Source organism: Pleuronectes platessa, chromosome 1 (genome assembly GCF_947347685.1).
Source record: "Pleuronectes platessa chromosome 1, fPlePla1.1, whole genome shotgun sequence".
Classification (NCBI taxonomy): Eukaryota; Metazoa; Chordata; class Actinopteri; order Pleuronectiformes; family Pleuronectidae; genus Pleuronectes; species Pleuronectes platessa.
The window spans coordinates 31,465,453-31,486,735 of NC_070626.1; the positions used below are offsets into that span (position 1 = coordinate 31,465,453).

The following is a 21,283-nucleotide window of genomic DNA, read 5'->3' on the forward strand; positions in this document are numbered from 1 at the left end:
ATGATACAATATCACAAATATACTTTAAATAATAAATGTAATTAATATAAAGTTTTAATTCAGCTTTATAATTTCTCTTTACTTTCCTAAAAAATAAAAACCTGAAGTTCAATTAAATAAAATATAGCGTATTAACAATTATTTGAAATATATAAGTAAATTGTAAACTAATTCAGTAAAGTTTTTAGGTTCAATTTATTGTTGAATGTCTTTATTCAGGGTTTTATTTAAATTCCCTTTTATTTTATTGTAGAAATTGTTAAAAAATAGAAAATGTCTTGTTTATTGGTTTCATGTTCACTTCTCCTCGTTCAGCCTCCAGACATTGATGTTTCTAAAGTTAGATACAATTATTAACGGCAATAAAAAGCTGTTTTATGAAAATCAGAGATAAAACATTTTATAGTGATTCATCTGAAATGTCTTTGCAGTATTTTTCTATTCATTCGTATATTCGAGATCAAACACTTCGAAACACGTAGTTCTGGACTAGCGTCGTGATTTACGACTTTTAAACCCTCTGGAAGTTAGAATCAGCTTCACTCACCGTCACTTTGTTCGAGGTCGATGTTAGAAACATTCTGAATTCTTCTGCTTCTCACGTCGTCTGTGTTCGCTCAGCTTCTCTTCGGTTCACGGCTCGGTTCCCAGGGCGCAGATGGAGGTGCAGGTTCGATGTCTTGTTGACTGCTGCTGGTTCTTCTTCTTCGTTGATGCTCTGGTGGACGTCGATTGAGGCTTTTTATCTTGATCGGAACTGATATCGGACGTCCTCCGATGATGTCACCTTCTTTGTTTCTAAACCACACAAACCAAACTGCAGGATGATGGTTGACACACTTTCTCACTTTCATGATTCATAACTGGGTGAAATTATTCTGCAGTGAAAAGTTGCAGCGATTTGTAAATAGGTCGTCTTTCCTTCCTGAGTCTCCTCGTTAAAACACTGAGTGATACATTTTACATTAAACCTTTAGAATCCTGTCTTATTTCAGATTTGGGGTTAATGTGATGGGGTTTGTTCGGGGGGGGGGCTTTCATGGAGTCAACGCAGTTTGTCCACTACATCACGCTGAAATTCAAACACTCGTTCGATCGTGGAGGGAAACGTTCATATTCAACCTGTTTGAATTGAATCTGGCTGTCTGGGGTAGTTTGACTGATCCGACAGGGGGCGCTCACGAGCAGCTTGACCTTTAACACACCTGACCGACCAGTAAAGTAAAACAGTCAATGTTACATTGTTTTGCATGAAAACGAAAGATATTAGCAAGTAAAGCTGCACTGACTGATTCAAAGCTATTTGATTTATGGATAAAGTGGTGACCGTACCACGATGCTGAGGATTAACTATAGTTTGGAATTATTAGTGTGTTAAACTTCTTATAATCATGAGAAATTATTTGAACCAAACATAATGAGTTGGCACAACTCAAGTGATTTTCTTTTACGACTTTGATTTTTTGTTTCAATTAATTTTTCTGTATTTGATAAAAGATTTTAGTTTTCAGAAACACAAATGACATTTTGGGTCAGATTTAACGTTTGAGCTGTTTTAACGTCTTCAATGTTGCAACAGGAGAAACTTCAGGACAGTCTGACGTCACAGTGTTCTGGTGCGGGGCCCCTGGTCCCTCCGGGCCCCTGACTCACTCCGGGCTCGTCCCTTCTTTCTTCATCCCTGCAGACTTGTTTCGGTAGCATCAGTCGTGTGCTGCAGGAAGTGAGCGTCTGACCTGGTTTACAGTCGCGATGTGACTCAGGTCGCTTGATGTGTTTTTCAGCCCACGCTGCCGGCTCGCCCTTGACCTGGTTTGATTGACGGATCTGAGGGAGATTTCCTGCATCTTCAAAAACGCTTACGAAGGAAAAGTGTGGCCGCACTGAAATGCTTTTATTCTTATTGAGATATCTAACGTTTCTGTGTGTGTTTGTGTGTGTGTGTGTGTGTGTGTGTGTGTGTGTGTGTGTGTGTGTGTGAGGGAAGTACGAAGAGTACAAATTTTAATTAAATTTACAAAGTTGATTTAGATCAATAACACTGAGATTTGTTGGAAAACCTTTGACTTTCTAAGATTCTCACTACTCGACAGAAGATCAAAGACTAGAAACACACACGCTTGTAAGTAGGTGAAGTGTTTGTGTGTGGTTTGGTGTGTGTGTGTGTGTGTGTGTGTGTGTGTGTGTGTCTCGCTCACAAGATGCAGATTTCCGTAGCCTTTATAAACTATATTTTTTACTTATTCAGGTTAAAATAAACTTCTAAATGTTTTTTAAAACAGTGACGACTGAACATGTGAAGTCTTCAGCTGCGGAGTTTTAAATATTGATATCACTGATCATCTCACACAACATCAATTATATTGACAAATAACCCGAAACAGCCGATCAAAATCCTGCTATGAGTCATAACTACACTGTAAATAACCCACCTCACCAAATCAGGCAAAATACTCAGAGTAGCGCCCCCTGCCTGAATTTCTAGACTTGATTTGTTCCATCCACATGAAACTCATCGTAACCTTTTGTCATTTTCTTTATTTTATGATGAGACTGACGAAAAAAGCTGACGAGCCTCCATCAGGTCTGTGACGGAGCCTGTGAGGGAACCAGGTTCAGCTGAGTTGAAGTCTAAGACGAAGCTGTTTCCTCTGGCGCCCCCCACAGGACAAGTTTCAAACAGCATATAAGCAGAGCAGCGACGTCTCCTCTGCAGCCTGCAGGCGTCGCAGGAGAAGCTGCTGCTGTCGATTGCATTGAGTTTCCTGCTCAGACTGAAAAGCGCTGACGGCGTTGACAGGAACCAGATAAAGAACTGGAGATTAATCCGAGCTGCCGCAGGTTTCCTCTGTCGACCAAATCAGGTCAGAAGAAAGATGCTGACGGTTCAGATCTCAGAGTCGACCACATCACAAGCAGACACACGCCCCCGCTGTGATGTCACAGCACCAGAACCTCTCTGACGACCACATACGGAAACAGGAGGTCACATTGGTTCATTGATTTAAAATCATCTATAATTCACTATTTTGTGTATTATTCATAGAAATCCTATTAGAAATTCTTAGAAACAGTTAAAACTAGAACATTTTTATTTTAAAGCTTACTTTTTTGTGTCGAGGGTTCTTAAAGTGTAAAGTGTACTTTTTACTTTTCAATTTTCATTCCACATGTCACAGTATCTATCATAGCCACCAGCTGATTGATGACTGATTGTAAAAAGTCAGAGATTTGTCCTGAACCAACAACGGACGTTTCTATGCGACTGAATCAGAAACACTTGGAACCAGAGGAGACACTGACTCATCTCTCCTGCCCACACGGAGCTCGACTGCTGTGGCCTCCACCTCCATACATACACAGTTAGCACCATGCTAACAGAGAGGCTAACGGCTAGCAGCACACTATCAGAATCAGAATCAGAATTCTATTTATTGCCATGTATATTTGCACATACAGGAAATTGCCTTGGTGTGGTTGGTGCACTGTACAAACAACCATATACAAACAACAATTTAAAAACAACAATATTAAAAACAACAACAATATTGAACAACAATATATACAGTAAGAGAGTTTTGTGCGGTTCTAAGGTGCATAGATTGGTGATAGTGCCAATATTATAGAGATATAAATTATATGCGAGGGGGGGGGGGGGTCAGCTGAGTCAGTGTGATTCAGAGTCAGTGTGATGCAGGGGGCTTGTTTGTGAGCCCCACTGCCATGGGGAAAAAACTGTTCAGGTGACGCAAGGTTTTAGTCCTGATGGCCCGGAACCTTTTTCCGGATGGGAGTCTCTGGAACAGGTGGTGAGCGGGATGGGAAGGATCAGCAATGATCTTGCCTGCTCTCCTACTGGTTCTGGAGTGGAACAGGTCTATAGAGCGGGCAGGTCGCAGCCGATGACCTTCTCAGCTGAGCCAATGATCCGCTGCAGTCTGCCCTTGTCCTTGGCAGTGGAGACAGCAAACCAGACGGTGATGGATGAGGTGAGGATGGACTCAATGATGGCTGTGTAGAACTCAACCATCACTTTCCGCGGTATGTTGAATTTCCTCAGTTGCCGCAGGAAGAACATCCTCTGCCTTCTTGATGATGGAGGTGATGTTCTCCGCCCATCTCAGGTCCTGTGCGATGATCGTCCCCAGGAATCTGAATGACTCCACTGTTTTAACTGGGGATTCACACATGGTGAGGAGGGGGGGGGGGACTGGGCTCCTCCTGAAGTCTGCTACCATCTCTACAGTTTTTAAAGCGTTCAGCTCCAGGTGGTTCTGGCTGCACCAGGAAGCCAGGCTGTTTACTTCCTCTCTGTAGGCGGCCTCGTCCCCATTGGAAATTAATCCAATAAGGGTTGTGTCGTCAGCAAACTTCAGGAGTTTGACAGAGGGATGGCTGTAGTTGCAGTTGTTGTTGTAGAGGGAGAAGAGGAGAGGGGAGAGCATCCAACCCTGTGGGGCTCCAGTGCTGATGGTCCGGGTCTCAGAGACAAGCTTCCCCAGCCTCACGCGCTGCTTCCTGTCGGTCAGGAAGTTAGTGATCCACCTGCAGGTGGGCTCAGGCACACTCAGCTGTGTCAGCTTGTCCTGGAGAAGAGCTGGGGAGATGGTGTTGAATGCGAAGCTGAAGTCCACAAACAGGATCCTGGCGTAGGTGCCAGGGGAGTCGAGGTGCTGGAGGATGAAGTGGAGTCCCATGTTGACTGCGTCGTCTACGGACCTGTTGGCTCTGTAGGCAAACTGCAGCGGGTCGAGGAGGTGGTTGGTTATGGTCTTGAGATGGTTCAGCACGAGGCGCTCAAAGGTCTTCATTACTACAGAGGTCAGGGCAACTGGTCTGGAGTCATTAAGGCCTGTGATCCTCTGCTTCTTGGGAACGGGGATGATGGTGGATGTTTTGAGGCAGGCGGGTACAACACATTCAGCCAGTGAGGTGTTGAAGATGTCTGTGAACACTGGAGACAGCTGATCCGCACAGTGCCTCAGTGTGGAGGGGGAGACAGCGTCTGGTCCAGCTGCCTTACAGGGGTTCAGACTTGTGATTGGCTCACACCCTTTAAACGTTAGATATTTTAGACTGACACAGCTATGGCTGTAGTAACTATTGGATTTATACCTCTCCATATATTTTAACTCTTGACTTTGGTTGTTCAAGTGAATAAAATGTTATTTGTATAGGGCCAGATCAGAATAGACATTATCTCAAGACACTTTACACAGAAGGTCGAGAGCAAAGTGAGAAAAGTGTCAAACAAAGTTAAATTATTACAAGAAACAGTGAAGCTGCTGTTGATACCAACAAATGTTCATTCATCAGATGATAAAACCAGATATTATTTTATGAGTTTGAAATATTGTAAAATGTGTAAATCCAAGACTTGATAAGATAAATGGAAATATTCTACACTTTTTACAAAATTTTCTCCAAATTCTGAGGAGGATTAGAACTATATGAAATCTATTGTGGAAAGAAATAAGGATTCTTGGTTTAAAGTCGTGATAAAATTGAAAATTTAACAACACAATCAACACAGAGGCGGTGAGCCGACACAGATTTGTATCTCCAGAGTGTTGAGTTAGGTTGAAATCTACAGAACAGGATTAGATCTATGTGAGAAATTATTTATACTATTCATAGACAATTTATCATCATTTTGGAAAACGAAAGAAAGTCTGAATTTTATATTAATCTCAGAATTCCTCGTTACTCAGCATCTTCATGTAAAGCAAAGTGTGTGACGGTTCCCAGACTTGTGACCTGAGTCATTTCTGTTGTTCGATGTTATCAGTGAACCTTTGATTCTACAAAGTGTCGCCCACAGACTTTTTCCCTCCAGCACAGATGAACCCGAGAGATTACAGGAATCTCCCTGAAGCTCTGCATTGGTCATCAGCTCTGACATGGCTGAGATCTGAGGGTCGCACATCTTCATAAATGGAGCTGATCTCAGAACCATTGCTCTCAGAAGCCGGACACGAGGACAACATGAGACTGAGACGCAGCGTCGGAGAACTGCTGGTGAGCATCACCTTCATCCACTGACACCATCCGATGACATGTTCCACAGCTCGGAATTTATCTGAGATTCTGTCAAATTAATGAAAACTGAAGCGCAAGACAATCTACTTTCTAATTCCACAGATGTTTGTCTCTATGTGGAATAAATATCTCGAGAGGCGTTCATCTTATCAGCTTCACACTCGGTAAATTGCCTGAAAAGTGCAGCAGGTCCTCAAATAAACTACAGCGGCAGCAACTGGGTCAAACCAGGGGTCAAAATCAATGCCGGATTATGTTAAGTAATTCTTTTTTGAAAAGTTGAGATTTTGCGTCTGAAGATTGTGTCGGTTGTTTAACAGAAGTAGTCGACAGCTCAGTAAATCATTCAAACTTAGATATAAACCACAAACGTGAACAGTGATAAAGTCAGTTTCATATAAACTCTTTAATGCAGACAAACCAGGTAGGATGAACACACGGTTTTCTTACTTCGCTCTGCACAATAAACTGATTATAAAAAGATAAACTATAAGAAGTGACAGAATATTGTAGAAGAGTTTCAGGACGACTCAGCGTCAAGGACAAATTCTGAAGTATCGACACAAGACAAGAGAACACAACATTACAACACACAAACGTTCACAACACACACTGATGTGGTTAAAAACATTTCCTGAATTTAGAGTTATCATCTGTCATCCTTTCCACAGGTGTGTTGCACTGCATTGTGGGTAGTCGTGTCCTCCTCCTCCTCCTCTGGGGTTAAAGCAACTCCTCCTCCTGGATGTGACTCCATGTTGTCGTTCTCCTCTGAGGTCTCCTCCTTTTCTGTCGGACGCACCAACGTCAACAGGAGGTCTCTGTCTCCATGGAAATGGAGGTCGGTTTGACAACACACACACTCACACACACACACACACACACACAAGCACAGTGTCTGTATTTTCACTGTGACCTGATGGTTCTGCTGTTGCTGTGTCTCCAGGTCGTCCACCGTGAAGACCCGGGTCCCCTCCACCCTCTGGGAGGCCGAGTGCATCGACACCTTCTGCTCGGGGCTGGACAAACACCGACTGATGTCAGTCCCCGTCTACCAGAGCGTCCTGGTCCTGAACCGCCAGCAGGGGGCGCTCTGCTACACCGCGTCCTACCAGTCGGTGGCCGTGGGCTGCACCTGCGTCTGGGCCAAAACCAGCCAGAACTGAAGCTACTGCTCAGAGAGGAGAACCTTTAACATCAGCTGATTGGTTGTGTTGATTTGTGTGATTGTGTTTGATCCTCTGACAACTGTGTAATTAAAAAACACACAAAATGAAACAAGTCGACTTTACTTTGTTTTGAAAAAAAGCATAAATGTTTAAAAAGCATCAGAACAAACTGTCTTCACCCGAGTCAATGTGGTAAAAGAAACTTAAACAGTTATGTATGTTTAGTTTGGTACAGTGTAACAGTGTACCAGTGTGTGTGTGTGTGTGTGTGTGTATGTGTCTGTCTGTGTGTGTGTGTGTCAGCAGTGTGTCGAGTCTCATGACGTCTGAAAACCTCAGCATAGAAAAAGTCATTCAGACTGAAATTAGCTCTGATTAGTTGAAAACAAGAGTACGTAGTGTGTGTGTGTGTGTGTGTGTGTGTGTGTGTGTGTGTGTGTGTGTGTCACTTAACATGTGACAGTTGTGGCTGTGCAGCAGGACCGAGCAGCAACAGGTCAGTTTCAGTTTCAGGAACAGAACAGAAGAAACTCAGGTAGGTTTAGGAATGCTGTGACCGGTATGGAGGATGATCAGTGCCCGAGGTATTTTCATTGGTAAAGAAAATAAAGTTTCTGATGACGATTCCATGTGGTACTCATCCTCCTCCGTGGTCATGTGACATTGTCTGTACTTACAGTCCTTACCGCTTTCACCTAATTTCATTTAATGTAAATTTTTCACACAACAAAAGGAGCAGAACTCAGGATCATCTCCCATCATGCCTCGGGTGTCGTTCGCCCCTCCCTATCTGTGCCTCACCTTTCTCCCTCTGCTGGAGCGCCTCCTCCCCTCACTTCCCCCGACGGTGCGAGACGTGGACGTCCCCCCTCGGTTCCGGGAGCAGTTCATCCTGTCCGGGTATCGTCCGGTGGACTTGTCCTGGCGCTGTTACGTCCTCAGTCTCTTGCAGATTCACAACGAGACGCTGAGCGTGTGGAGCCACCTGCTGGCCGCAGTCTACGTGCTAGTGAGGTTCCTCGTGTTCGCCGTCCTCCAGGGGGGGGTACTGACACCGTCCTGTGCTGTTGGTTTGACCTCCTCAGGTTTGTTCCGCCACATGTCTGACCTCTTTGACCTCTGACCTCCTCAGGGGATCCTGGGAGTCAGGCTGCAGGGCCTTGAAGGTCAGGGCTTCTCCGTGGACGTGTCCTCGCTGCCTCTGGTTCTCTACGTCTTCTCCACTGTCACGTCCCTGAGCTGCAGGTGAGTCAGCCAAGAATCTTTAAGTGTCAGAAAAGAAAACAGGTTCTGCTGACGTCCACCAGCAGTTTGTGATTAATGTTCATTCTTCTGCTTCATTTGGGTTTAGAACTGAATTAGAACAAACTTAATCAGCCTCCATCTTCACCTCCATCAGCTACAGGTCAACACGACGGTTCATTTGACGTTTTAATCCAATGTTCTAATAATAATCATATTTAAGAAACCCAAGGACACATTACAATACATCATAAATAAACATGAATAATACAGAAATATTGGAGCAACTCTCTCATCAATGCAACATATGTGACACAAGAGTATTCAAATGTTCAAACCAAGGTTAGTGAAGGATACAGATGTTATCTGTGGTTGCTGAACTAAACAGAGGTTTTAAGTTGGGATGTGATCAGTCATCTTGAGTCCAGCCGGTAGATGTGAGGTGACTCTGTCTTTTATCTCTGTGTTTGGTCTCCACCTCCTGAAATCAGGCCCTTCACTGCTCCACATGTTCTCCAGCTGTTCTGAGTCTGCAGCTGTTGGTCAATGGTCAGACGCTGATTACAGATGTTTACAGTCATGTGCTTCATTAGGATAGAAAGTGATTGATGAGAGAGTTGCTCGTTGCAGCGCTGCAGTTCGCCTGCTTCACTCCGAGCGGACGCACCACTCGCTCTTCTTCCTGGAACACGTGGGCGTGGCCGTGTACCAGTACGGCTGCGCTCTGGCTCTGTGTCTCTACAGCTCCGACACCGCCTGGACGCAAAGCATGCTGGGACAGGTCAGTTCACGTGTCTTACATCCTTCCTCGGTCGCTGACATGATGCGTTCAGGTGCACTGATGAGGCAGGTTTTCCGCAGATCTTCCTCCCAGTTGTCGCCGTAGTCGTCTGGCTCTCCTGCATCATCTGCTGCTACGCTGACCTTCACCTCCACCGACCGTACCTGTGGCACAGGAGGATCTGCCAGGTGGTTCCGAGGGGCGTGGCCTTCCTGCTGGTCATCAGCCCGGTCACCCACGGCCTGGCCAGCCACAACTGGGCAAACCCTTCTACTCTTCCTCTTCACTTCCTGCAGGTGACGCTTCCTAGTCAACATATAAACTTAAACTCACTTCTTGTTTCGACTGAAAGCAACTGTCAAAATGTCATTGCATATAAACGCACTTCTATCTTTTCTACACCAGGTGGCACTATTTCTGCTCTCAGCCGTCTTTTTCTCTTGCCCCGTACCTGAGTGCTTCTCCCCCGGCCGCTACGACATCATCGGCCACAGCCGCCAGCTCTTCCACATCCTCCTGTCTATCTGCACACTTGTCCAGCAGGAGGCGCTGTTTGAGGACCTCCTGTGGCGGCGGCAGGCGCTAGTCAGGGAGTTCGGAGAAGAGCGCCTCCTGCTGGCCTGCGCCTCCTTCCTCGGCCTGACGCTTTGCTGTGTGATGACAGCGCTCGTAATAAAGAGGAGAACTCCTGTTCAGCTACTGAAAGAGGGAAGATAGAAGAAGAGATGGGGGGGGGGGGGGGCGTTGTGCACCCAAGCTTCAAAGGGGATTTTACATATAATCACAAATATAGAAACAAGAAGGTTCTTGGTTTGAGTTTGCACTTTGTACTCAAGCTGCTTCCCACAGTCCAAACACATGCAGCCTGTTGTTTGGTAATCGAAGAATTGACCACAGACGTGAGAGTGAATGGTGGTTTGTCCACTAGCGACCTGCAGGTGACCCTCTCACCCTGTGTCAACTGGGATCGGCTCCAGTTCCCCCTGTGACCCAGTGGAATAGATACTGGATACAAAATAACATCATAAAGTTCCTGCGTAAATATTGTAGTTTTTCATTGTTTAAAAAAAGGATCCAACAGTTTATCAGCATATTTGTTTGGACGACATGTTATCCCTGAAATGACTTGGTCTGTTGTAGACATGGACATTCAGCAGGACAGAGACAAAAGACAAAGACGAGTCATGTCATGATCTGCTCCCTTGAGAGCATTCTTCATTTTATTCCTGTTTTAAATTGAGAAATCTGTTCCTGTTTGTTAGTTGTTAGATGAGTAGCTGTTGGTTTGCTCCTAACGAAGAACTCGGCTGAAACCAGTAGATGATCGTCCGGTCTGAAGAAACACGGAGGCTTCTCATTGGCTACAGACGCTCTTGGGCCCAAAATAACTATCGTATGTGGATCTATAAATAAATCTAACAAAACAGGAAACTGAGAAAAAAAGATCAACACATCTCAGAACTGAAGCCTCAACGCTGTTATCTCTCTCTCCCAGTTCCCCACCGGCCTCGCTCGGCCAGTCAGGCAGTAAGCGACAGTTGCAGTGTTCGGGCGGAGCCGCAGATAATGTTTGAGTTTCAGTTTGAGTTGGACTTTGATAAGAGGATCACAGCTGTTTGTACTGTGAACTGAACTGCATTTATTATTCAAAGAGAAAATTATCTTTCTTCTTCTTGAGGTTTTCTTTTACGCAGTTTATTGTCTGTCCAGTGGGTGGCGCTAGAGAAAAGATCAAAGGCTTGGAGCTGGAATGTGGTTTGGACAGTTTCACTTAATCAGACTTTATTTATAACATGTTTCAGAGAAGTTAGTATCAAAGTCCGTCATGACTGAATGAGAGCACGGGCAGTAAAACAACTGCAGGAAATACACAGTGTCTGATGTAAAATACTGAATGTGATTTTAAAAACTACATAAATGTATACAAGTGAATAAAATACGTAAAAGTGGATGAGGTAAGTCAACAGAAGCTAACTGGACCCAGCTGAAGTCATTTATTTTTGTGTTGCTAGCTCGCTGAGCTGTGCGTAACTTTTCATGAGATATAATACGAACCGTTCCATGAGACTACGTTGCGTTATTTGGTGTTTGTGTTGCCGTTGCCAACACATCGTGTATATTATTGGGTAACAACCATTTGTGGGTGTGGTCAAGTCACTTGAACCTATGATCTCTTTTGAGTTTTTCACCCAATTCCAACTTATCGCTAATTGTGCATAAGAAGTTCATAAAAACCAAAAAAGCTAGAGAGTTGAAACTGCTGACCGCTTTTTTATGATCAAACGTCATTTGGATAGCGCGACCGTGTGGCCAGTAACAACATTCAACAGTTTCCTCTTATTCAGACTGTTGAGGACGATGTGAGCTTCTTCAAGACCTGAGAATAAAAACATAAGAAAACAGGAACAGAGAATTTGTGGAAATGCAAATACTAGGATATATAATTCAGAATGACACGATCCATCAGTGTTGACTTTACAGTTCATAAGACAAGAGGAGTGTCCGTCCTGTGTGTGTGCATGTGTGTGTGTGTGTGTGTGTGTGTGTGTGTGTGTGTGTGTGTGTGTGTTTGTGTGTGTGTGTGTGTGTGTGTGTGTGTGTGTGTGTGTGTGTGTGTGTGTGTGTGTGTGTGTGTGTGTGTGTGTGTGTGTGTGTGTGTCTTTAAGCAGCTCAAACAGCTCAGTGTTTGTTCAGTCTGTCAATGAGTAAACCTGCAGAAGGAACACCTCCCCACACACACACACACACATACACACACACACACACACACACACACACACACACACAGACTCTGAGCTCACAGCTGTCACAGGTACGTTCACACTTTATTTCTTTATTCATACGTTCATATAAAGTTATTAACTCTGTAGTTAAATGTATTTTGGACGTTTCTCTTCTGTCCTGATGTTGATAATTATTTTGTTATTTACTTTTAAAGAGCAAGTGAACAGAACCAGTTGCTCCTGCTGCAAACACAACGTACTGTGTAGACTCACACACAGTACTCTTGTTAATACTTAGGTTTCATATCTCATGAGGTCGAACAGAGTATTTTAACAACAGCGGTGGAATTTATTTATTTATGTACAACTTTTTTATACTGTTGAACATCAGAGTACTGAATCGTAATTTTGACCATTCAAATTTGTAGTAAATTGTGATGTTTTTTATGTGTGTTTGTAATGGTGTGTTCTCTTGTCCTGTGTCGATACTTCAGAGTTCTTCTTTGTCGTTAGTGAGTCGTCCTCAAACTCTTCTGTCACTTCTCATTGTTTCTGTGCAGAACTTTTCATAAACAGTTTATTGTGCAGAGTGAAGTTAGAAAACTTTGTGTTCATCCCACCTCGTTCATCTGCGCTGGAGATTTTAGAATGAATGTCTTTCATTCAAATGAAACTGAATTTTCTTTATCACTCTTCACGTGTGTTGTTATATATAAGTTTGAATGATTCACTGAACTGATGTTGTTTTTTCATACATTACAACCGACACAATCTTCAGACCCAAGTTCACAACTTATCAAAATAAAAGCTCTGTAATGCCGCTCAGTAGAAAGCATTACAGCAACATTTTACTCCGAAGACAATTTGAGATTCTGTGATTGTATGAGTGTTGTTGCCATAGAGATAGAACTCCTCTGTGTCAGTCCTCAATGGTGAAATGAAAAAATGAAAAAATCGAAACTAAATCTAAAAATTATTAAATATCAAAATCCCGAGGTCTGACCCGGTTGTTGACCACTGCTGTGGTATATATCTGAGGACCTAGTTGAAGATGACTGGTCGCCTGTTTATCAAATTATAAATAAATAAACATTGTGTATTATTGATGTGAATTTATCGCAGCTCTCTGGACGTGTTTGTTTTGTTGATTAAACTGTTGCTTATCTGAACGAGGTAAACATGCGGCTCCGTCACGTTTCTTTAAACAGGAAGTAACGACTCACGCAGAGCTCGGCGTCGTCTCGTCTGATCCAGAATTCTTCTTCTTCTCTTTATGTAACGGTGAAAACAAACTCATGTTCAGTCTCTTCTGTTCATTCACATGTTCTCTGTGTTTTCTGTGTTTGGGATGGAGCCGCAGCAGAAACACGAGTCGTAAACTGTTCTCAGCGTTTGAACTTTGACCTCCTGCAGTCATCAGTCATGTTAATGAGCAGAACGGCAGCCGTCATTAGTTTCCATCAATAAATTTAGAAGTAGCTCATCAGACTGTGTTTGAATCTCTGGTGTTTGTAGTTTTATTTTAAGGACGTCAGCTGTTTCCTGTTTAAAAAGTTTTTCTCTCCGCTTGAAAAAACTCAAACCAAACAGCCTGAAGCTCATTTTCTTCTTCTTCCTTCTCATTTCTCACGAGTGTCTGAGTGAATTAAAACAAATATATTTATTATAATTTATTCAAACTGGTTTAACTTCTTTACTTTTTCAAATCTCAAAACAGTTTCAGATTCACCTTGGAAGCCTCCGAGCTCTCGTCAAAGACGTTGTTCTGATGAAGTTCTAAAGTTTCTAAACTTCATATAAACTCATTAATACTAGCAGATCAATTAAAACTCCACAGACGATTGATGACTTTATATAAAGACAATCAGTGACTCACACTCCTCCTTATTTATCCAGTTTTATTCTGGATGATAATCTGCACAAAGACAACATGGCTGCTGTGTTGCTTCCAGCCGTGAAGAAAAGTCTTTCCTTGAGTTGAACTCCAGGAGGCGCAATCTGGATATTATACAGAATTACAGACACAAAACAAATCTGTATAGAGGTTTTATTATTTAAAAAATAGAAAAAATACTGCACATTTTAAATCTACTGTCACTGCTCACGTGAAACTACTAGAGTGCAGATGTTGATCATTGTGCAACAGAGGAAACAGGAAAAAGAATCTGAAGTGTGATCAGGTGTGTCTGAGCAGTTTGTTCAAGGCTCAGGACGACGACGCCATCAGTAAATCTAAGAGGTCGGACTGAGGTCAATCATTACATGACTCACATCCTGTTCTCTCTCCCTCTCTCCCTCTCTCCCTCTCTCTCTCTCTCTCTCTCTCTCTCTCTCTCAGGGATCATGGCGGCAGTCGGAGCCGGTGTCAGTGGGGTCATCGGGTCGTGGTCCCTGTCCTCAGGAGTCATCGGGTCCTTCATCCTCCTCCTCCTCCTCTCCATCTTCCTCTCGGCTCTGTGCAGCGAGTGCAGCAGGTCTGATCCACATTTAAAGCAACACTATGTAACTTTCACTGAGCAACAGCGCCCCCTGTAGCCACAGGCGGTGATTAACTCTGTTGGGCTCTGTGTCTGAGCGATGAAGTGGTTTTCAGTGGTGTCGTTCCACTCACTGAACGCTGGATATTACCCATGATCCTCTGCTTCCTGGACCAGGAGTATGTTTGGAATTCTTCATATTTTAAAAGTTTCACACCTAATTTGTTCTTCTTTCTTTAATTTTCTAGACGTTCATTTGAGCTTCAGGATTCAGAGAGTGACGCAAATCCTTCAACTCTGATCAGTGTGGTAAGAGACCTTTGACCTCTGACCTCTGAGCCTGTGTCTGTTAATCTGAAAGACAGATCAGAGTGAATGTTAAATGTTGTGTTTATCAAAAGGTGAAACTTGAGGAAACTTTAACATCGAGAGACAATCCTGTGATCAGCGAGATTCAAAACGATGAAAAAGGTGAGTGAACATCTGAGCAGCAACGAACTTCACCACGGAAAGATAAACGTGTGAATCTGAGTGAGGAGAAGAGACGGAGACCAGGTTGAAAGTTAAAACCAGGTTTCACACACGTCTCCTGCTCTCTGACATAAAAACACGTTTCATTTCTGTGGTTTTCAATCTTTAAAACCTGAAACCTGAGAAACTCTGAAACAAGAAAAGAACCAGAAACAGAAAAGTCGAGATGTTTCTCTGAAAGACATAAAGAAAATCCAGCACAAAGGTCACAGGAACACTGTATTTGAACTGGTTCAGGTGAACAACACTCACATTGTATTTTAAAAGATCAATAAAATATTGAGCTTTTATTTTTTTATAAACACACTATGGAAACTTTAGAAAACACTGAGACTTTTATTAATATTAAATCGATTTTTCACCTTAATTTTTTCTTTCCAGATTTTCGTCCTTCTGAAGGAAACTTAGTCTCGTTCCCTCCCTGGAAGAGCCACCTGGGGGCGTCACAGAACGGCCAAGGTGTGTTAGAATACCCCCCCCCCCCCCCCCCCCATCATGTTCCTCACTATGTTTCAGGGTAAAAGGAAACTTTCTGCTAACTGAGGCAGCAATGCTGTCACTGTGGTTACCTGCAGTTTAAAACACGTGATCACATGATTGGTGATCACGGACACCCGACAGCCAATCAGAGAGCAGGGTTTCTCTGTAATAATGATGTCTCTGGGCTATTGGCTGCTGTAAATGCCAATTAATCAATCATCGACGACATTTCTCTCCATGACTTCATGTGTTTAACAGACACAAGTGATGTGAAGAATCAAACATCCAACATCTGTTCCACATTAAAGAAGCAAAATTTATAGTTTTCAAATTTAGTTATATCATTGTGTGTGTGTGGGTATGTGTGTGTGCAGATGTTCTGACCAATGGCAGTGCAGCAGCGATGGAAACATCTCCTGCTGCTGGTTCGTCATTGTCCTGTTTTAAAAAACCATAAATGTTATTTATTTCAAACACTGAAGTAGAAATTACATTACTACATTCCCACGATGCATGTGTGTGTGTGTGTGTGTGTGTGTGTGTGTGTGTGTGTGTGTGTGTGTGTGTGTTTAAAGAGTCCAGGGCTGTGGAGGAAAACTCAGACCAGTTCACGACGTGGAGGAGCCACCTGAGGGCGCCAGAGCAACAAGGTGAGAAATAGTGTTTGTAGAAATAATTATTTAAGTTAACTGCTCAAAAATATTTAGGCAACACTTAACGGTCACAGTGTAAAACCAGATCAGTGAAGCTTCAACTTGTGCATTTAGGAAGAGCAAGTGATTGTGAATCAGTTTCAACTGCTCTGGTGCAAATGAAAGTGACAACAGGTGCAATGGAGGCAAATCAAGACCAGCTCCAAACTGGGAGTGGCCACTGCTCACAGAAGAGTCAGGTTCACACCGTGGTGAACGTGATGCTGCTGTGACATCATCTATGACCAGTTGGGTGGTGGGTCAGTGGCCTCACAAACTTTATATCAAATTATTCTTATTTTCTTTCGTTTCTCGACTGAGCATTTTCTGGTTCCAGTGTTTAATTAAAGATATGAAGATGAAATAGTCAGCTCAGGGAAATAAGTCTTTATGGGAAATAAGATTTGAGAGTATTAGTGTGGAGTTGAGTTGATTGGCACAGCTGAGGTTAGTTGACCAATTAGCTCCCGGTTAGGCAGCAGGAGACACATGAAGAAGAAGAGGGACAGAATGAAAGTGGGCCGAGCCGAGTCGAGCTGAGACAACTTAAGTTGAGTTTAATTCAAGGGGCAGTGTGGCCTAGGGGGTAGAGTGGGCATTCTCCAACAAGAAGGTTGCCGGTTCAATCCCCACTCTTCCCCATCTGCATGCCGAAGTGTCCGTGGCAAGATACTGAGCCCCAAAATGGCCCCTCATAAATCTTGAGTGTACTCAAAATGTAAGTCGCTTTGGACGAAAGCCTCAGCTAAATGACATGTGATGTAATGTTTGCACCTGAACAAGAAAGAATAAAACCTGAAGAAGTGACTGGTTGGTCTCTGGTTGCTGGTGGAGACCCGGTGACATCATCATTTACCACACTTGGAGAGGTGAAGCCTCGTATGTGATGCTCAAGAGGAGAACGTGTTTTTCAGAGAAAAGAAACATCTGCATTTATATAACTTATTTTGAGTTGAACTTTTAACTTCCTATTTTTTCCAGTTTTTTCTGTGTTTTGCTGCATTTCTGAGTTCGTCTCCATGTCCGTACACATGTCTGTCTCCAGGGGACGGTTGTCTCATCATCCACACACAGGACGGCTGGAAAATTCTAATGTTACATCTAAGAATGTTTCTCTCTGTTTCGCTCCGCCCATTCAGACTCCAACCACATCTACCATTCCATCGGAGGAGGGCGGACCGACAGCAACACAGTGACACCGAGGACCAATCCTGACCAGGAGGGCGGCGACAGAGCTCGTCCTGATGCAAAGACGTTGGAATTTAGTGACATAAATTCAGTTTATGCTCAAGTCAGCAGGAAGGTGAGACAGGCTCCGCCCCCTGTCCAGACACCTGTGGTGGCACAGGTGAGGGAGGGAGAGGAAGGGGAGGAGCCTTCACCTCCACTGCCTGACAGAGAGACGGAGGGATGATGGAGAGAGGGACGGCAGCTAGAGGACAGAAAAATTAAAGACTAAAGACAAAAAAGATAAACATGAGAAACAATGGATATCAGCAAAAAATGGATTGATAAGACTGAAAATTACAGGAAATGAACAACGAGGGATAAATAAAGAAAAAGGATGTAGACGAAACATTCCAGATGAAAGTCGAGGAGAAGGGATGAGACACAAAGGAAGAGAAGAGACAAATGAAGGACAATGAATGGAGGAAAAAATAAAGGATGAAGGACACATGCAGGACGTGAACATGAGACAGAGACGTGTAAATCACAACTCAATGTAAATATGAAATTATTTGGATTAAAAAGGGATGAAACCAGCTTTAAATCAGAGCCTTGATTTCCCATAATGCAAATACAGCTTTTTCATTGGCTGAGAGATCGTCACATTTATGTGTAAAGTAGTGGAACAGCCCTTTAAAGTTTTATAATATATATCATCATTAAACGTTTCCTTTGATTTCCTTTGTTCCAGATGTTTTTCAAATCATTCACAGATAATTCAGCAGATTTAATGTTTATTTTACTTTAGAGCAGAAACAATTTGCTGATTTAATTTATGTGAACATTATCATGTGAAATGACAGAAACCGTCTTTGACATTTATTTAATACTTTGATTTTTTTAGTTCAGTCTATGTCCTGTGTACTAACATGGAGGAGGCGGGGCTCATGACCTATAGTGCAGCAATACACCAGGGGGCGATCCAGTTGATCTGGCTTCACTTATGGGCCCTCAGTTGTGTGTGTGTGTGAGTCAGTCAGAGGTCACATGATGCTGCTGGGTCATGAGTCGATGTAACAATGTGTGTGTGTGTGTGTGTGTGTGTGTGGTGTCACATCCTGTTGTGATCATCTGACTCAGCGGATGTTTCTAACACACGTTCAGCACGTCGACCATCTTCTCAAACGGAAAGTTCTTCACTCTCAGACGACCTGGAGGTGATGAGACATGAAGACTTCAGAGAGAACTTCAGCTTTGAGTCACAGACAGAAAATCTACGTTTTCCAGTTCTCGAGAGGAAGTTAAACCACAGTGAGAACACAGAGTAAAACGCTTTTTGGGATTTTATGTATGCAACAAATTTTCAAGAAATTGTCTGACGGTTCCAGCTCCAAACGTTCAGATCACTGAGTCTGTTTAAAACAACAAACTGACAAAGACCAAGTTTATGTTGTGACTGAAGTTTTAGAGACGCTGAAACTGAAAAGTTTAAAAACGCTGCTGGACCCGTTAGAGGTTTAAAACTCTGAGGTTGAGTTTCAGTCTGGACGAGATGTTTGGAAACAATGACGTGGACACTCAGCCCCCTGCTGGTTGGTTCCTTTTAGTCACAACATGTTCTTCTCTGATTCGTCAGGCTTCGATCACATGACCTCCTTCCTGCGTCAGCCTCAGCTGCCAGAGTAGAAACAACATGGAGACTCAATCCCGATGCTACTGACCGTGTTGTCTCTGCTAACAGCTGCTCTTTTCCAATGACACAGCCGTTTACATGGAGGAGACCAGATGTTACTCCAGCAGGCTGTGCGCGCCCAGTGTGCACGAGTGGTCACGTGATGTGTGTTTTCAGGCGTGTTAGTGTGGACGAGCTCGTCCTCGATCGGTTTGACATCACGTCTGACGAACTCTGTGTCCGTTCACGTTTGGCCACAGAAACCTCTGAGTTAATCAGTGAGTGATGTCATCATCGGCTGATCAGACAGAGGTGAAATGAGTTCTTGGTGATTTGATCAAAAGGTAAATTAACTTAAAACACAGAGGAAAGGTACACTACACCCCCAACACACACACACACACACACACACACACTCACTGATCCGACATGTTGGTAATAACTTTTTGAAATAAGAAAAGCTGAGTCAGCTGACGGAGAAACACTAATAATCACATGTTAGAAATAATAATGGATAATGTGAACGTCATCCCGTGATGATATCTGGTGATTTAACGCAATCATGTGATCATGTGATCATGTGATCAGGCGTCGCCGTCACCACAAGAGATTCGTCCTATTGGAGATATTATATCTTAATCTGCGGGGGTGATGGGGTTGTGTCGTCCATCTTTATTTACAGTCTCATTCTGGATTATCAGCAGCTGATCCTCTCACAGCTGCTCAGAGTGAAGATTCACACTCATCGTTCACTAATCAGGATTAAACACAACAACAGTAAAACAGGATTAACATGAAAAATTTAAAATACATATGTTACTTGTTTGAATCCGGTGTGACTGATCCACATTAAGAGTCAGCAGTGTCAGCACGTACACAACGATGTGACGTGAGCTACGTGCTGACACACACACACACACACAGACACACACACAGACACACACACACACACGCAGGAAGAGAGCGAGGGCGGTTGAGAGAGGAAGGATCACAGTGGGTTACGTAATCGTCAGGGCTGATCCCCACCCACAAGTTTCTCTGTGTTACTACTGTTATTGCTGCGACACAGACACACACACACACACTCACTCACTGTACACACAGTGATAGTACACACACTGACATATGAGCATGCTGATACACACTATACACACGTGCACACTTGCTACACGCACTATACACACTGCACACAATAACATTAGATCTTATATCAAATCCTGCAGCGGACATATCAGGACAGAAACATTACTACAGGAATCTCTCCTCACACACACTGACACACAAACACACACACACACACACACACACACACACACACACACACACACACACATACACGCACACACACGTATATATTCACATGTGCTTACTGTGTGTACATGTCGCAGCTGATTGTCTTTACTTTAAACATCATGAAAATTGTAACAGGGATGTTTTTACTGTACAACACACACCCACCTACACACACACACACACACACACACACACTTACACACACACACACACCCACACACCCACACACACACATTTATATGTGAATACTATCTATAGCAGAGTGTGTGGTTCCATTTCTCTCAGTCAGTAAACAACAGACCTCAGTGGGGTGTGTTACTCCAGGGCTGATCTCCACCAATCACCATCCCCAGCCCTCCCACGTGGTTCCCTTGTTTACCACAGACCCAGGAGCAACCGCGGGGGCTGCTGGGAAAACCCGGAGCAGGATCAGCTGATCAGACTTGTTCAGGGTTTACACAGGAGCAAACTGGTGTGAGCCTCGGTTTCAATCGGGCTCGTTAATCTGTGCACGTGGAGGGAGAATCAGTCCAGATGATGTTTAATGGATCAGGGACCTCTGACCTCTGACCTCTGACCTCTGACATCAGTCAGGATCAGTTCATATAATCTGATATTTTCTCTGGGGCTTTCATTCACAGGATTTTTACAAAGGTCATCTTCAGTTTATGTTATATATGAGCAAATATATAAGAGATGTTTACAAAATAAAAGCACTGATTAATGGTATATAAATGAGACTGTGTCTGTTTTGAGGAACCATGTAGATTTATATGATCTGAGGTTCAAAATAACATTTAGAAAGCTGTTCAGGTAATAAACTCATTTAGTACAGAATCTATTCAAATCTGTTAAATACAGACACTGATTGTCTGACTATAAAGACGATGCGTCTCCACTTCCTCTAGAAATAGCGCTAGAATATCTCGGATGCAAACGCTGCCGTCTTGTGGGGATGACATCATTCGGAGTAAAGTTCAATTTATGCTTCTCTGTTTTGACGGACACGGACAGATA

At 43.3% G+C, this 21,283-nt stretch overlaps 4 protein-coding genes and 1 long non-coding RNA gene across 6 annotated transcripts in view; 3 read left to right on the top strand and 2 right to left on the bottom strand.

The window, feature by feature from the left end:
• Positions 1–702, bottom strand: part of il17a/f1 (interleukin 17a/f1) — a 2,207-nt gene extending 1,505 nt beyond the window's left edge. The window contains exon 1 of the mRNA XM_053425966.1: positions 548–702. Coding sequence (XP_053281941.1) covers positions 548–580 — 33 coding nt within the window. The 5' untranslated portion in view covers positions 581–702. The remainder of the gene's footprint in view (positions 1–547) is intronic.
• Positions 703–5,891: 5,189 nt separating this feature from the next.
• On the top strand, positions 5,892–7,384 carry il17a/f2 (interleukin 17a/f2). The gene is made up of 3 exons (XM_053425967.1): positions 5,892–6,018; positions 6,711–6,880; positions 6,986–7,384. The coding sequence occupies exons 1-3, from the start codon at positions 5,935–5,937 to the stop codon at positions 7,203–7,205; spliced, it is 474 nt and encodes a 157-aa protein (XP_053281942.1). The 5' UTR covers positions 5,892–5,934; the 3' UTR covers positions 7,206–7,384.
• Positions 7,385–7,962: 578 nt separating this feature from the next.
• On the top strand, positions 7,963–10,279 carry LOC128443292 (membrane progestin receptor beta). The gene is made up of 5 exons (XM_053425969.1): positions 7,963–8,253; positions 8,341–8,453; positions 9,081–9,231; positions 9,312–9,527; positions 9,637–10,279. The coding sequence occupies exons 1-5, from the start codon at positions 7,969–7,971 to the stop codon at positions 9,946–9,948; spliced, it is 1,077 nt and encodes a 358-aa protein (XP_053281944.1). The 5' UTR covers positions 7,963–7,968; the 3' UTR covers positions 9,949–10,279.
• A 1,412-nt stretch (positions 10,280–11,691) lies between these two features.
• si:ch73-204p21.2 (uncharacterized) lies at positions 11,692–18,041 on the top strand. Of its 2 annotated transcripts, XM_053425964.1 has the most exons (8): positions 11,693–12,043; positions 14,293–14,428; positions 14,680–14,740; positions 14,833–14,902; positions 15,344–15,421; positions 15,817–15,867; positions 16,018–16,092; positions 17,274–18,041. In XM_053425964.1, exons 2-8 carry the CDS (start codon positions 14,298–14,300, stop codon positions 17,546–17,548), a joined length of 741 nt encoding a protein of 246 aa, XP_053281939.1. In that variant the 5' UTR covers positions 11,693–12,043; positions 14,293–14,297; the 3' UTR covers positions 17,549–18,041. The 2 variants fall into 2 exon arrangements, with proteins under 2 accessions (XP_053281940.1, XP_053281939.1); XM_053425965.1 differs by lacking the exon at positions 15,817–15,867 and having other exon boundaries at positions 11,692–12,043.
• On the bottom strand, positions 17,790–20,602 carry LOC128443320 (uncharacterized). Its single transcript, XR_008339061.1, has 2 exons — positions 20,568–20,602; positions 17,790–18,512 (listed from the first exon to the last, which is right to left on the bottom strand). It is a non-coding gene; the product is annotated as an uncharacterized LOC128443320 (long non-coding RNA).
• Positions 20,603–21,283: the final 681 nt, after the last annotated feature.